Source organism: Haliaeetus albicilla, chromosome Z, assembly GCF_947461875.1.
Source record: "Haliaeetus albicilla chromosome Z, bHalAlb1.1, whole genome shotgun sequence".
Classification (NCBI taxonomy): Eukaryota; Metazoa; Chordata; class Aves; order Accipitriformes; family Accipitridae; genus Haliaeetus; species Haliaeetus albicilla.
In genome coordinates this window covers 37197139-37214080 of record NC_091516.1, presented here as the reverse complement: position 1 = coordinate 37214080, position 16942 = coordinate 37197139, and the positions used below count along the sequence as shown (strand labels likewise).

General features: G+C 41.3%; 1 protein-coding gene across 11 annotated transcripts in view; it reads right to left on the bottom strand.

Annotated features, from left to right (window-relative positions):
• Positions 1 to 1324: 1324 nt before the first annotated feature.
• LOC138683829 (uncharacterized) overlaps positions 1325 to 16942 on the bottom strand; it is a 28015-nt gene continuing 12397 nt past the window's right edge. For 3 of the 11 annotated variants that reach the window (XM_069776512.1, XM_069776517.1, XM_069776516.1), the window contains 3 exons: positions 13282 to 13374; positions 5726 to 8664; positions 1325 to 5603 (listed from right to left, as the gene is read on the bottom strand). In XM_069776512.1, coding sequence (XP_069632613.1) covers positions 4529 to 5603; positions 5726 to 6015 — 1365 coding nt within the window. In that variant the 5' untranslated portion in view covers positions 6016 to 8664; positions 13282 to 13374 and the 3' untranslated portion in view covers positions 1325 to 4528. Of the gene's footprint in view, positions 5604 to 5725; positions 8665 to 9593; positions 9683 to 12281; positions 12465 to 13281; positions 13375 to 16942 lie in introns of all 11 variants that reach the window. The other 8 variants (XM_069776507.1, XM_069776511.1, XM_069776508.1 and 5 more) reach the window with 5 other exon arrangements.

Below are 16942 nucleotides of genomic sequence, written 5' to 3'. Positions count from 1 at the left end.
GCACATCTTCCTGTGCTGAAGTTGCTATTTCTGCAGCTAATCTCTTCCACAGAGATTGTACAGTTACAAAATGCAGGAGTGTGGGTGGTACATATAGAGCCCCATTCTTGGCTACAGTTGCAAACTGGCCAGATGAAACTCTCAGCTGCTCAACTGCAGTAAATGTGGTATAGATGGCCTCCTCACCCAGAGACCCTCACCTGTCTTTAGCCTGCTTTCCTTCAGGACGTGGAACCGGGAAAGATGGAGACTCACACTGACTGGGGGGAGGGAGAGAATGCAGTGGGATTCTCCTCCCCTGCTCCAGCTTTCAGCAGGTACATAGTTACATATGTGTGTGACTGGTGAGCTGGGGAATCAGCCAGCTGTGCCCTTCCAGCTTGCCTTCCCTGTACTGTAGAAAACAGATTCGGCCTCCAGGAAAAGAATATCCTTGGCTGGTCTATTAGTCTCTCCGCTGGAGATCAGATGGTTGGCTTGAGCCCAAAATGGGCTTTACCTAAATGAATATGAACTGGTATCACATCTCCTAAGTCATCAAAACTCTTGTAAACTCAGCGATTAACTGACAAAACAACATAAAACATGCTGAAAGTGGAATCTTTCTCATGTGAAGTAACATGGATGACTAGAAAGTAACTGAAAAATGACTGTAGAGTGTCCCTTCAAATGAGAATGTTAAGGAAGACCACATACAGAAACTGGGACCTCCAGAGACTTACCAATACAAATTGTCATTTTTCATGGGAACACAGGAATTAACATGCTAGATTAGTTTGGCTAGCCCTGAACTTTGCCTGTGATAATCGTTAGTATGAAGGGCTTCATGGGAAGTTTTAAGAAACACCCAGGGCAAATAACTGTTGATGAGCAAGGTAAATTTTTTCCTAGTGACATCAGCTGGTGGCTCATCAACACTGTGAACAGGTCCTCTGTTAAATCTGCCCAACTTAATTATGCATAAACACAATAATATACCCTCATGTTCTATCAACACTTATTTTTTGGTAGGTACAAAGATTGAATGTGGATATGCCCATACATATACCTAGCCCATACATTAAGTTTTTCTGCATTCCTTCAACTTTCTGCCTTCAGTAAAACTTATATACTGCATGGGATATACTTAAATTATATTAATATCCTGTACAGCCAAATATCCTCTTGTTCATGAATAGGAGACAGGTGATTGGCAATTCCTGGTTAATCGCTTATTACTCTGGATGTTTTCATTAAAGGCCCTTATGTCCATGTGAGCAGTTTATGAGACTAAAAACATTTGTTTTCTGTAGAACTTAACCAAAATGTAAAATTGCACCATAAACACATTGGGGAAGTTTTATTAAAATATCAACTTCTAAAAATCTTTTCTACTTGCTAGTACATAAATATGCTGTTGAAAATAGGCAGTATACAATGAATTTAGCAGAAAACTCACAAAATCTAATTAATATGGCCTTTATTAACACCATATTGTTTTAAAAATACTTTTACAGTTTATTGCACAATATGAGCTTGGTAGCTACAAGAATACAACACAACAATTTTTGGTATTTATTGCATAAGAATGAGTAGCACATATTGTTCCATTACCAAGTGCCAAATTAAAAGTTAAAAATACTAGGCCAAATACTAACTAAGGCTTTCAACTCAGTGTTAGATTCTGCTTTCCTTAATGCAGCAGACTTCTTATGTGTCCAGTAAGGGACTTAATCAAGATGAGTAACATTGCCAAGACATAATCTTTACGGTTCACTCATGTCACGGACTCCTACTAATTTTCCTGTTTCTAAGGCTAACTTCCTTATGACACAACAGTGATATATGACTCACTTTATTCATATCACTGGAGTTATAGGGAACTTGCTCATGTATGAAAGAGAAGGCAGCCAGATATTCAACTATTATTTATTCAATGACAGCTCTAAAAGGACTCAGTGAATTATGAGCAAAAGCTCAGAGTAGAGGTGTAGTGTTTATTTGCTTGACAGAGAAAGCATCAGAAGACATTTAGTTTTAGGACTCCAAAAAATAGCAGGAATGCATCTATGCTTTTTATGATCTGACCAGCTGTTACCTGTGTGCCAATCCCAATGGCCATTACTAGAGTTATGGTAATTCCTCCTCTTTAAACACTATGGAGCTCCACAGGATTACAAGCATAAGTGCTCGGGAAAACCAAATGTAGGGCCTGCAACTCTGCCACAATTTTATGTGGGTTTTAATCTCCTGCGCACAAGCAGCCTTCCTGCTTGTACGGCATCTCAGAGAGATCTGATCTGAGAAAGCCTGCATCAGTCCAAAGGTTCTGGGGAAGCTAAATGGCCATCTAATAATACCAACATTCAGATAACATGGTCAATTTTTCCTCCACCAACCTGTTCCCCTACAATGTTCCCCCTACAAACGGATACACAACTTAAAATGCCAGGCAGTTGTTACACTTTTCCATGCTATTCAGATTCTTGGATGTGCAAATGCCTGAATGGGCATCTAAGTTAATGACTTCCATATGTAAAAAGAACAGTCTGCCCTTCTATCTCTGTGTGCCAGAGTCGGCATCCATTATGTCTACATTTCTGAGGCACGATACCAAACACGTTTCTTTCTGACAATTTGGGCCTCTAAAAATTCTCTTAAGTTTTGTATATAAATATACTGAGGACATATTGCATCGCTTTCCATGCGAATTGCATTATGTAGCCCTGAAAGCCAGGATATTAATGGTCTGTATAACAATCAGAAAATACCAAAGCGTAATACTGTATCATATAAAATAGCTGAAAAGATGGTAAAATGCAATGAGAGCCATTGTAGCAGAACACAGTGTTCCTTTCTCTGGGCCTTGTTCCCATTAAGGATTTAGAAATACTAGAGGGAATTTAGAGGAGAAAAGTAGAATAACAAACTCGCAGAGGCCGATCCACGAATTAAAGCACATTAACCTATAAGTCCAGACTATACATATCAATAGCCAATATATTTGCACAAAATATTTAGTTCCCATTGTCCAAAACAGTCTTGGTGACACATGTTTTTTAAAAGCCTGGTAGTTAAAAATGTGAACAAGCAAATGTCAAAAATATTTATGTAAGCAAAACTATATTGGACAAGAGACTGTAACAGTTAGACAACATACATGGCCTATAAATATTGTCTGGGGCTGGAGGGAATAGTTTACATTTTCTCATTTTTTGTCCTCCTCCATGGCTGCCTTCCTTTAAAAAGAAAGATTTTTAACTTCTTTCATCAGATAATGTTTATGGCAGTGAAAACTATGAAAATTGGAGAAAAGCAAACAATGCTGATTTGATGGTATTGAAAGGTAGTAGAATGGAATAGTTCCAGCTGGAAGGGATCTACAACGATCATCCAGTCCAAATGCCTCTTCCACTTTAGGGCTGACCAAAAGTTAAAACTTATTATGAAGGGCATTGTCCAAACACCTCTTTTTAAGGCACTGACAGGCATAGGGCATCGACCACCTCTCTAGGAAGCCCGTTCCAGCGTTTGACCACCCTCTTGTTAGAGAAATGCTTCCTAATACCAAGTCTGAATCTCCCCTACCACAGCTTTGAACTATTCCCACGTGTCCTGTCACTGGATCCCAGGGAGAAGAGATCAGCAGCTCCCTCTCCACTTCCCCTCCTCAGGAAGTTGTGGAGAGCAATGAGGTCACCCCTCAGCTGCCTTTTCTCCAAACTAGGCAAACCCAGAGTCCTCAGCCGCTTGGCATCCATCTGCCGAGCATCTGCTGAAGATGGGCTCTTTCCAGGTGGAGGAGAAGGCATGTCAGTGCCAAGGCTGGATCTGGAAGAGCGGGAAGAAAGCCTGTGCTCGAGGGCAGCAGCATGGTCACCGTTCCCTGGTTGCCTTCCAGCCGGGCAGCGCGCCGCATCTGCTGGTGCCTGGCGTTGTCCCTCTGGGGGGCAGGACTTTGCGCTTCCCCTTGTTGAGCTTGTCGGGGCTCCTGCCTTGGCAGGGTACAACCCTAGGCTGATGCAGAGAGCAGCACCGAGTCGTGAGTCTGTGCGGGAGGAGGGTTTTGGGTGCCGCTGTAGCGAGGCTGCAGCCGGCAGTGCAGGCTGGTGGGAGAGCAGAGCCCCGGGACGTGGGGGCAGAGGGTGAGGTGAGGAGGAGGATGAGCCCGGGGTGATGAGCGGTGGGGCACGGGCTGGTCCTGGAGAGCCCCCGGCTGGAAACATCTGCCCCAGGAGCAGCTGCAGAGATGCTGCAGGCCTGGAGCTGGGCAGCACTTGCCTTCAGGGGGAACAATGAAGTAGTGCCTGGCACGCGTAGAAGGACCTGTCAATGTTAACGTCCCACCCCTCCCGGCAAAAAAGCAAGACAGGGTGAGGACAGCAACACCACCTGCACTGTTAGTAACACTGAGACTTTTTCTGTAGTTTTCATGCACTTATTTTATTTGGATGATTAGATGTGGGGGGCCGGGAGCCCTTGAGGGCTGGCGCGTGCCCCAGTTGATGGCCCAGTACTGGTCTGGCCACCCCTGAGGGACCCTCCAGGATCACCGACGCGGTGCTGGCCTCTTGTTGGCTGGAGAGGCCTCGGAGCTGTCAGTCCTCCTCTTTGGGGCTCGCCGTGGCCTCCCAGGGGAGCGTTCACTGCCGTGGCTGGAAGTGGAGGGCTCGGGCACAGCCTCCCCTGGCTCCTCCTGGGGCACTTCTTGCTCCGCAGGGATGGCAACGGGAGCAGAGGGGTGGCTGCTGGGACCCCCACCAACGGCAGCGGATGAGGTGCCAGGGAGCTCGTCTGTGCTGGATCTGCTGGAGGAGGCTGGGTCGGTGACAAGAGACTCTCCTTGGGTGGCAGTGGGGCCGGGGGCACCCGTGGGGTGGTCCTCCTGACCTCCAGCAGCAGGGGCATCCTGCCAGCCCAGCAGACGTTGGGTCTCTCTGCTGTGCCGTTGTGCAGCGACATGTCTGTGGTGTTGGAAGAATGTCTCCTCACGGCTTTGGCGGGAGACCCCCAGCACCCGTCCCAGCAGCTCTGTATCCATCCTTTGGCTGGTCAGGATGGTGGTGACGGTGTCCTCCTCCATGGCTGCCTCCAGCACCCTGCTGCCAAAGATCTCCTCCATCTGCCGATGGACACAGGGCTGCAGGATCTGGAGGAGCGCTGGGTTGTCCCGTAAGCTGTTCAGCCAGTTTGGAGGCTGGAAGATGCCCACAGGACGCCTGGGCACCCCTTCTGCAGCCCACCGTTGGGGTGCTCCAGGGAGATGGAGGTCGTGGGCAGCTGCGCGTCTGGGAGCTCCTCCCGCCTGACGGACAACGCCTGAGGGTGGTGTGATGATATGCTCCATGTAGTCATCATCCGCCCGCACCGAGTGCAAGATGGAGAGGATCCTCCTCTTGCAGAGGGGGCACTCGGGCTTGCTTTCAGCCCACCGCAGGATACATGGGTAGCAGAACCGGTGGAGGCATGGCATAACAAAGCTGGCCTCTTCCCAGCTGCCCAGGCAGATGGGACAGTGGTCCTCCAGCTCTGTGGCCATGCTCTCCATGTGCTGCGGTGGGCTGGGGGGAACCAGGGACGTGGAACCCCTCCCTCTCACTGGCGCTGCAGCAGCTGGTGTCACGCTAGAAGAGGAAGAGAGGGCAGGGTCACTGTCTGGCCTGTGGAGGGGTGGAAGAAGTGCCCAGGTCCCTTAAGAAGGAAACCCTCCCAGCTCCCCAGGGTGAGGTGTCCCCGACCAGCTCACCTCTGCTGCTGCGAGCGTAGCTCCTGGGTGCCCCAGCTGCCTGGAGCTGGCAGGGCTGGGGAAAATCCTTCGACAGCTCTGGGGTCGGGCACTGAGAGCTGCAAGGAGCAACTCCCCGAGCACGACACCAGCGCCAAGGCCTCGCTCAGTGCTCCAGACCTCGCGATCTGCTCAGCTGGAGTGCGGGCACGAGCCGGCTGGCTGAGACTCAGCGCCCAAATATAAGCAGTGAGGGTCGCCTGGTCACAATCCATTGCTTGGGGATGTTGTAGTCCATCCCTCAGTGACATCACAACAGGCTATCCTTGCCCACAGTGCTCGCCCCAGCAGTGCTGCAGCCCCAGCACAGGTGTCCATTGCTAGGTGACATCACAGTCCATCGCTGTGGGGTGGGGGGGAAGTGAATGAGCAGCTTTGTGGTACTTAATTGCTGGCTGGGGTTAAACCACAACATCATCTCACAGTTGGACAACTTGTCCAGAAGGATGCTGTAAGGGACTGTATCAAAAGCCTTCCCAAAATCCAGAAAAGCCATATCTGCATTCTCTTCACCCACTAGGAGGCCGACTTTATCACAGAAGGATAGACAGGGATTTCCCTTTGTGAACCCATGTTGACTGTGCCTGATGATTGCATTGTCCTTGAAATGCCTTTCAGTAGCACCCAGTAGGATCTTCTGCTTCATTTCTCCAGGTGCTGAGTTTACAGTAACAGGTCTGTAGTTTTCTGAGTCTTCCTTCATGCCTTTCTTTTAAATTGGAACACTGCTGGCCAGCTCCCAGTCAGCGGGGGCCTACCTAGGCTCCCAAGACTTCTGGTACATGATGGAGAGGGGTGCTGCTATCACATCCCCTAGCTCATTCAGTACACAGGAATGAATCCCACCAGGTCCCATGGATGTATGAACATTCAGCTGATACCGCTGGCCCCTTACAATTTCCATGTCCCCACAAGGAAAGTCGCTGTTCCTGCAGTCATGGTCCTCCAACTCAGAGGACCGGACAGCCCAAGGTCTATCATTAGTATTAAAGACTGAGGCAAAAAAAGCACTGAATGCCCCCACTTCTTCTGCACCCCTATTTGCCAGGGGACCATCTTCAGCAAGTATGGGTCCTATATTTTCCTTGGACATCCTGTTGGTATTAACATACTTTAAAAATCCTATCTTGTTTTCTAGTACAACAATAGCCAGTTTCAACTCCAGCTGAGCTTTGGCCTTTCATGTTGTATCCCTACATACGCAAAGGACGGCTCTGTAATCTTCCTGTGAAGCCTGACCTTGCTTCTAGAGATCATCCAATCTCTTTTTCCTCCTGAGTTCCAAGAGGAGTTCCCTGTTGAGCCAAGCTGGTCTTCTGCCCCGATTGCTTGCCTTGCAACACAATGGGATGGCCTGCTCCTGTGCTTAAACTGACCAGCACTCATGGACCCCAAAGCCCTCAAAAGCAGATTCGCAGGGAACACTGCGAAGTAGGTCCCCAAGCAGCTTAAATTTTGGTCTCTTGAAATACGGGGTAGCAATGGTGGTGAACTTTTTTCTCGTTACACTAAAAATTTTAAACTCAACCATTTTGGGATCATGGTGGCCAAGATAGCCACCTACCATCACATATCCCGTGAGTCCTTCTCTATTCAGAAATGACAAGTTGAGGACAGCACCTTTCCTAGTTGGCTTACTGAGTACTTATGACAAGAAATTATGTTCAGCCAACTCCAGGAATTTCCCAGGCTTGCTTGTCACAGCAGTACGTTACTCCCAGCTGATGTCTGGGAAGTTGAAATCTCCCATAAGGACAAGGACTACCAATCCAGAGATTTCTCTTAATTGCCTATAGAATAATTCAGCAGTTCTAGTGTTGGTATGGAAGGGAGGTACAGTCTTCAGGTTTATCCATTAATGTACATCAGTTTCTAGATCAACAACAAATTTCACTGTAAATCCTAGGAACACAGTGAGAGATATAGGTAAATTAAAAACAATGCCTTGTATTTGAGAGTCCACTACAGAACTTTCTATGTCTATACTGGGTTCCTGGTACATTGTTTATGTAGTATCTATGCACTAGTCTCTTCAGGTATGGAAAAAATGAAAGTGTGGCCTGTAGATGACATGCAGAGGGAACAAAAACTCATCTGCAGTCCAAGTTCTTTATAAACCACTCTGTTTTGTCAGAAGTCTATCATCTTCTTAACAAGTGCAGGGTTAGGTTGAGAAGGAAACTGACTTCCCTACCTTAAAAAAAATGCTACACAGTCCTCACTTTTATGTATTATGATCATTCTTGATGTGATAAACAGTTAAGTAACATGTCAGATTGTACAGAAAGTCAGCTGGGTCTCAGAAGATTACTTTGTAAGTAGGATGTGATATAATGGATTTAAGTAGTAAGAAAAGCCTGAGAGCCTCCTGGAGCCATTTTATCACTATCTGTTACAATCTGTCCATGTGACACTTGCTAATCTGATGCTTTCACTCACTAGCTTGCATTCATGGGAGCTTTCATTGTTTATTTTTCTTCTGATAATTCTGCTTACATAAAACTCATGCGATAATGCTCCTTAAGGAAGATACTCTCTTTTTGTTCATGTGTGGCCTCAAGAGATTACAGAGAGTCTCCATAGACTCTGTGCCAGACTCTCCTCTCTCTACACCATGTCTTTATAAAGTGGCTGGAAGCAGACTTTTTCCCTAAAAGAGCATTGTAGTGAACCAGGGTAACAATGGCCTAACATACACTGCTGCTGAAGAGTGATTACTGCATGTCCCCCAGCCGTTGACTAAGATGTTTTTTCCTTCCTGTCGATTCTCATGGGCAGATCTCAGAAAACTTCCCTCAGTATCAGTAGTGATCTAGTTGAAGCTGTTTCATTTTCCCATCCATTGCAGTTAGTTCAGATTCCAGATGCTCAAATTTTCCGTAAGTTGCTGAAGCTATCTCCTAAAATAAGGAAATCACAGGGTCATTAGTTCAGTCCCATGAGCAACCCTTGACTAAAATCTGAAATTAGCCAAGGCCAGGTCTTTTGACTTCAGCATCCTTGCTCAGTTTGAAATGTTTCTTCAGTTACCAGCATCTTTATTGTGTTTATCTTTTTATGGATATCTAAGCATAAATAAGTAATCCTAATTAAATTTAAAAACGAAACTATTGAGAGCAGAGCCTAAAGAAACTTGACCTCCTTGTTTACTCCTGCCCTCCAGACTATATCTCTCAATATCAATTTGAATATTATGGTGTGTTCTTGTATATACAGAATGCTTTCCATCTAAATTTTTTCCTCACTCCTGTACAGTGAGATAATCTCAATTCTATTACCTTACTGTGGCTTTAATTTGGCATAAATTTTCTGGCAACATTGTATTACTTGGTATTTACATCAGATGAAGGAAATGGGATCCAGCCTTCAACAAGGATCTCATTTTGTTATGGTAGAATCTTTTTGTGCAATGTAATAGGGGTGCTGCCAATGGAAAGAATGTAAAAAGGCAAAGCAACAACAGTGTTTTCTTCATCAGGTAACTGTGGTTTGATAACTTGGGCCATATTTGTTATTTATTATACAAGTCTTTCTTTACAGAACACGGTGAAATAATTAGCTTTCAGTATTAATTTTCTTGGATTGTCTGCCTCAGCTTTATTAAATATTTTCTGCACCATCTCTGAAAATGCTTGGCACCAAAAACTGTAGTTAAATATGCTGTAGTTACTTCATAGGAGAAAAACCTTTTTGTTGCCACTTGAATCCTTTAGAACAGGAAGGAAAATGTGCTCCTTAGAGAGATACTCCTTAGAGAGGTACTCAAGGACTGGGACAAAACAGAATTTTTTTTTTTTTAAGGCTGCGTACACACACTTTTTTTACTCACTCTTTTCCCAAGTATTCCTGATTCAGCTGAAGCTACAGTCCTAAAATATCCACAGGGCAGTTGCCTGCATATGGCAAATGGTGGTTTTCCTGAAATGCAGCAGATTCTCTCATTAGAATTTCACTCAGGACCATTCGTAGTTATTAAAGCACTTAGGTAATGGAAGAAAGAAATTAAACTACAGATGCCAATAATTTTTATTTAAATTCAAGGATGACTAGAAGTCCAAGGGCAGTCTGCAACTCAGTAAAGAGATTACTAAACTGAGATATGAAAAGAGGGACAGGTTACTGGAATATGAAGTGTTTTTCTTGGAAATGATACAGTGTATGTGTTTGCCTATCTATTTATAACATGAAACATGACCCAACCACATTTTTCCTGTGCAACATGTTAAGTGTTGCATGCATTTTGAATACACATGTAATGGTGAGATACACTGAAAAGCTGCTATCATGAACTGACCCAGTTTTCTCTCAAAACTTGTCAAAAACCCTTAGGAAACAATAATGATAATTAATAAACAGGTTTGTATAACAGGTTTTGAACCTGAGTTGAGAAGAAAACATTTTGTGTATGGTGCCAAGTAATTTTTTTAACACCGAAAGTGCATTTCTGTAGCATTCCAAGCTATTTTTTCACAGTTTGATGCAGAAGACAGTGTCTGTTCAAAACTTCTGCTAAATTTATGCCTTAGTACATTTCTGAAACATTCACTAGAGAAATGGGAGCTCTTCTGTTCTTGTCTGTGACCATTTTACCACTCAAAGGTTATGGGAAAGAACATTAAAATGGGGTAAAGAGCAACAGAATATGCAATGAAATCAAAAGAATTTCTCAGTGTAGCTGATTAAGTACAGCATCAGGCAGAAAGTTAAGTAAACACACAGTCATAGAAAAAAAATCCTACACTGGGGGAAAGACTCCTTTGGTTCTTCTTATAAGAAGAATTGCTAGATGGCAAGTCTAATTCTCACAAGAACTTTGTTGCAAACTTTGTACTCAACATTTGGAGCTTATCCTGTCAAGCAGAAAGTACAACCACATGCAGCATGAGAGAAACATTTCAGTTTGTATGACAAATGTCACTTGAAAATGGGCTTTGCTTTTAATTTAGAACATTGTAAACACATCAGGAGAAACTAGTTTTGATCATTTGCCAAATATTGCACAAGTATTTAGACTAATAAATAGCCTTCTATAACAGGAAGTGTACTGTATATTTTATGTGTTCCCACAATTTTTAAGAGAAAGTCTCATCCCTTCTGTTTCACAGATGTTTCTAGAGAAAAAGAAAACTAGATAAAATAGCATATATTATTATCAAAAAAGCATTTCAATCATCAGCCAAAGGTTTAGGAAACATTAAGAGTACATTATAAATAAGACTACATTTTAATTAGGGGGTTTTGCTCACTGATTAGTCTTTCAGACCCCAGGTTAAAGTCACGCCTTACTTAAAAAAATATGATGTATAGTTAAGAAAATAATCTTAGAGTCTATCATCTCATCATTTTCATTGTGTAAATTACAAAGTAAGGCATATTCCAGCTGTTAGGAAAAAAACTGGTCTAGTTTCCTACATCATTATTAAAGCATGTGGATCAGACCTACGAATGTACAATATACCAAATATTCTGTCTCATGCTGCTGTTATCAAAGCTACGATATGCAGTGGGATCTAAGGGTTTTGTTTGGTAAACTTTGTGCTGGACTCTCCCTTTTGTATCCAAAATGTCACAGGAAGGAAGCAGGCCCAAACAACCTCTATGCCTTTCAGGCGTGGCAAAAGCTCTCTTATTTATGTTCCCTCACCATCTGGCTTGAAGGCCTGATAGTATGGAACAAGAAAAAATAGTTCTAAACATGGGAACAATATTTCTACTTCTAATCCTCCAGATAAACTGCATGGGGAGTAGTGGTACATGATAGATCAAGGAATGCACGATTATCTTTATTTAGGTTTTCACAGGAGAAAGATGTTGTGTGGTTATCAGAAGTAATTTCAGCTAAATTCTGCAGAAATTCGGTGTGACCTTGGGGAAGGTACAGAACAGTATGCAGACTGCTCAGCAAGTTCTTGGAATGAGTTAGTAATAAAGTTTTGATGCAGACAGCGAAGTATGCAAAAAGTGAAAGAGTCTTTAAAGTTGGATTCTAACCAATGAGTTTCAGAATGTTGAGAGTGCACAGTAAAGTGGATCAGAGTGACCATAACATGAAAGCTGATCACTTTTAAAGATGCAGCAATGTAAAATGAAATCAGCAGACTGAAAAAACGCAGAAATCAGGAAGACAAGTCAAAGAAGTAGGAGGTTTAAGAGAACTGGTAAAGAAGTGATACTAAGGACACAAAGCAGGACATGGGGAATGTAGGAAGGGAGCAATTTGCTTAATGATGGGTTTCACTGGCACCAAGCATAAGCAAAACACACAGAAGGTGGAAACTAGGTTCAGTTATGTAAGCACACATGAAGGTCTGAGTTACAAAATGAGCTAGATATATCAACAGGAACAAGAAGCATATATGCACATCAGCACTATAAGACTGAGAAGGGAATTGCTGCTCTGCTACAGGACAGAAAGGAGTAACTAATGATAGATATTACAGACAAAATTTAAAGGTTTAGTATTTTTGGATTAGCATTCTCTAATAAAGTTAATGCAAGCAAGCGGCCAAGACAATACCTGTACGTGACAGCATAAGAATACTTCAGTAAACTGGATGCTTTCAAATTGTCAGAGACCAAAGAATTTCAGCTTTGGATTCTTACAAATCCAGAGTAAGGATTTGTGAGATTCTTGCTTAAACAATCATCTGAAGCTCTCCCAGATATTGCAGTAGCTGTTCTTGAGAAATGGGGTGATGCTCTGGGAAGAAAAGAAATATATTATTTCTTACAAAAATGGGAGGCAAACTGAAAGCTTATGGATCAATCTATTTGTAAACTATTGAAAGTTAGTGAGGAAACAGGTGAGAACAAACAGGAGTTCATCATGAACACACTAAGCTATCTTACTCTACCACAGGGCAACAGGCTGTGGGGCAAGGAAGAATAAGTAGATGGTATATATCTTTACTACTGTAAGAGTCTTCTGTCTCACATGACAGATGCTTAGTAGGCTAGGGAAGTGTGATCAAGATGAAATGCTAAAATGGGGATGCAAAAGCAGTAGTACGACAATATTGCGGTGAGCTGACAGTTTTTCATTGCTAAACAAAAGCTAGACCAAGTGCGATTTTGCAGTAGCCCGTGCCTAGTTTCATCTGTTAAATATTTTCATTACTACTATGAAACCATAATAATGTGTTTATTAAATTTGCAGGCAATTTGGAGCTGAGACTGTCTGTGAAGTGGAAGACACGTTTAAGATTCAAAATGATGTTGGCAAAATTGGAGAAAGGAGATGCAAGTGAATGGATGATATTCAACAGTAAATGCAAGTTACCATATTCAGATAAGAATGTTCAATTGCACAATTGCAGGATAAGCAGCACCTGGCTCATGACAGGCCTCCATTGAGGTGACCTGTGACTTGTAATGGATTAACAGTTGATCATGAGTTAACAAAATCATGCTGTTGGAAAAAAGCATATTGGGACACACAAAGAGGAGAAGAACTTAAAAGATGCAGATAGAAATTCTGCATTATTAAGGCTTTGGGTGTTTTCTGTCTCGGACACTACCTTCAAGAAGAACATGAAGCAAAATCCAACCAATGGCAGAGAATCCAGAATAGGGCCATGAGAAGGAGCTCATCAAACACAGGACCTACAAGACTGGGAAAATTGAGCTTAATTAACCTAAACAAAGAAAAGACTAAGGAATAATACAGATAAGAATCTTCATGTACATAAAAGTTGCTGCAAAGAATAAGGTAATTATATATTGTCTGTTCAAGAGGGATAAGATGAGAAGTAATAAGCTTCAACAACAGCAAGAAAAATTAGAACTGGGCATTGAGGAAAACTTACAGAAAGGGTTGAGAAGCACTGGGCCAGATCACTTGTGAAGGCTGTGAAGTCTCCATTGCTGGAAATTTTTAAGAGCACCTTAGACAAGGATCTGTCAGGATGTTATTTTTCTGGGAATGGGGATAAATAGGTCTATTCCTTGAAGCTCCTTTAGCCCTACTTTGTGCAGTTCTGTAATCTGTCTTGGCCCCAGTTGCTTATCACTTTAACAAACCTTCTCTGCCTCAGAAATCTTTACGTATAAAAATTAATCAATATTTGCAATGTACTTGGGAATAGTGCTGACTGGATTGCTGTCTTATGAATACAATCAAAGAATCAATGTTTAGATAACCGTCAAGGAATTCATGTGTTTATCTATAGCTATACAAACCATATGTGTACCTACTTAGGAACACAGGCCCAGCCATATGAGGATTTACCATTGCCAGCTATATCATAGAATCATAGACTATCTCAAGTTAGAAGGGACCCATAATCATCATTGAGTCCAACTCCCTGCTCCTCACAGGACTACAAAAAACTAAATCATATGGCTAAAATATATATAGTAGTGGAGATGTTGCAAGAGTCACTGGTACGTAGAATAAGGAATCATACTCCCAGTCCTTACTAAGAGTGGATAAGATGGTTATATTATTTTCTAGTCTGGCTTTCATTAGATGTTAGTGTTTTACTCTTCTCTTAATCTCCATTGCGTCAAATCTTTTATTAATTGCAGCTTATCACTATTGTTACAAACAAAAGCTTACAGAGTGAAGTTTAATGTAATTGGATGACGTTTTCTTTTCATAACATGTAAAAATGCATATATAGCCATTATGATTTGCTCTGGATCTGACTTCAGCCACTACTGAAAACTTACTGTGTCCTAATAATAATGAAATAACTTTTCCCTAATGAAAAAGCCAGGTAGTGATTTAGCTATCTCTGCTCCCTGAGTGCTTTCTGAATTATGGTTCTATTTAAGAAATATGTGTCTATTATAATCACACTTTTTGAAGGGATTATTTCACTTATAAATTATTTTCATTATCTTTTAGATTTGCTATAACATCTTGACCTGTATCTGATTTCTGCCTAATTAAACACTTTATCACCTCATCAATTCCTTTTTGAAATGTCAAATTATTACTATTATTATTTTATTGCACAATAAGAATTGCAGTAAGAATTATGTTGGTAAGAAGACCCAATTCTCTCTTGAAAAAGCTTCAGCTCATTGGATCAAAATTTGCATACAGATCTAACTAGGAGCTTGACTTAGTTCAAAATTGCAGATAAACAGAAAACTGTGGTATTTCACATTTATAATGTGAAAAAGCTGTGCAGTCCAACAAAGATGTTTTTGAAACTTATTAGCTAGGCTGTAGTAATAAAAAATGCATTAATTACTTTTGGAAAATGTAATTCTTAAGAAAAGGGATTTGTAATTCCTTTGACTAGGCATTTTTTTTCTGAGCCTTCTCCTTACTTTGATTTCAGGCAATGAATCACAGACACTACAGTTGGAAAAATCCAGTTAAATCACACCTACCATCAATGCAAAAGAACATATTCTTCACTGTTTTTCCAGGCTAATCTAAAAATTGTCATATTATTGGATTTTCAGTTCATACTGTAGTAATTCCCTTATTTGTTCTCATTGATAGGAATCAATTGTTTTTCCTGATCCAGTTTAAAACAAGTTTTCTCTAACTATATCATGTACCACTGTAAACATAGATCTGCCTAGATGGAGTATCTTTACTTTCCTTGCTACTTTTACATGTCACCCCTTTTCAGTTACCTTACCTTTTAAGGAGCATGGCTTTCTCAGAGTGAGGAACTGAAGTTTTCTAAAAATAAGACCTTTTCATGTAGTCAGATTAAAGCAGATAAAATCCACAGTCACTTTCAAATGCAGGGGATTGGAATTGCACTGTGTCTTTCTAGTAACATGGTTTATGAGAAAATACATCTAATTTAGCAGAAAGGCAGAGGAGGCAGAAGAAATATTCCAAATTTGGATTAAAATGATACACAAAAAACTAAGGAAACATTTTTTTCAGGATAAATAAAGTGAACTCCTGGCCCTAATGTAGTTAAAAGGAATATAGCCATTGAGTTCAGTGGTACCAGAATTTCACTGTGTTTATCTGGAAACTTATTCAATACTTTTAAAGTTAATTTCATCTGAAGACACAGTGGAGGTCTTCTACTACTTTGTCATGGAGCTGAATGAATAAAAATATAATCTTGTATGAATTGTCCAACAATAATCCAATTTCAGTTGTCTGCTTTAATTTAAACCCCCAAATTAATACATTTACAGTGTTCTGTAGTAAAAATTTCCAATGAACATAAAACCAGAATATATATTTTCTGTTTAGTCAGTTAAAAGAGCTTTTTTTTGCCAAAATTGTCTTGTTCATCTGCCAAGTCTTGTAAAAAGAGTTACTTTCTTTGGAAACTCCTAAGTTTATAAAATAAAATAATTCAGTAGCATTATAGTATAACAAAAAATATACCCAGCAACGTTAAGGCATAACTAGGGAATTGAATCTGAGCATGCTAGGAAACCATTTAAGGGAAAAAAGCATTAGCAAATGCATGTCATTTTGCTTGTGTAATTTGTCATTAAGAAGGGAAAAATAAATATGTAGGTCAGACGTGAAAGTTTAATTTTACAAAAAGTCGTTTCCTGTATTTTTAGCACTTATTAGAAGGGAAGATTGCAGGTCTTACAATTTCTTTCAGAAGTTTCCTGGGAGAGGATGAAAAAGTATCCACCTCTTTGAAATAGTCTTGCAGGGGTATTGCAGTTGTTGAGATCAAACAGCATTTACTTCTTTCCATTTGACCTCATGGAAATCTTGTTACCTATGATTCCTGTACACAAGGTTTTCTTGGAGAGGAGGACTAAGAGGGACAACAAGGACACCTACAAATTCTCTGAGAAATTTTACAAGTAATTTATGACTGACAAGCCCAGCATTGCAAAGAATTAATTGATCTTGAACCTTATTGCTTGAAAACTTTTATGAGGTAGGTTTGGACAACAGAAATCGAGAGTCTGAGTGAGTTTCCTAATTCTCCTCCCTCCATCCTTGATGTCTCTCATATGGATAGCTATGCCACCTTAAAGCAAAAGATTTTTTTCACATTTTTCTTTAAGCTCTTGCAACCTTTCCATGTGAGGATGTGACCTGAACTGGTACTAATAGGTCATACAATGTTATTCATATTATTTTTGAGAATCCAGCACAGCTTTATGAGTAACTTGTTACTTTATAGCAGTTCATTGCTCCACTGAGGGGAAAAAAGCAGCAATGTTTAAAGACAGTACTTTGTTTTGGTTGATATAGTGACTATATACAAAATGTAGCTTTAA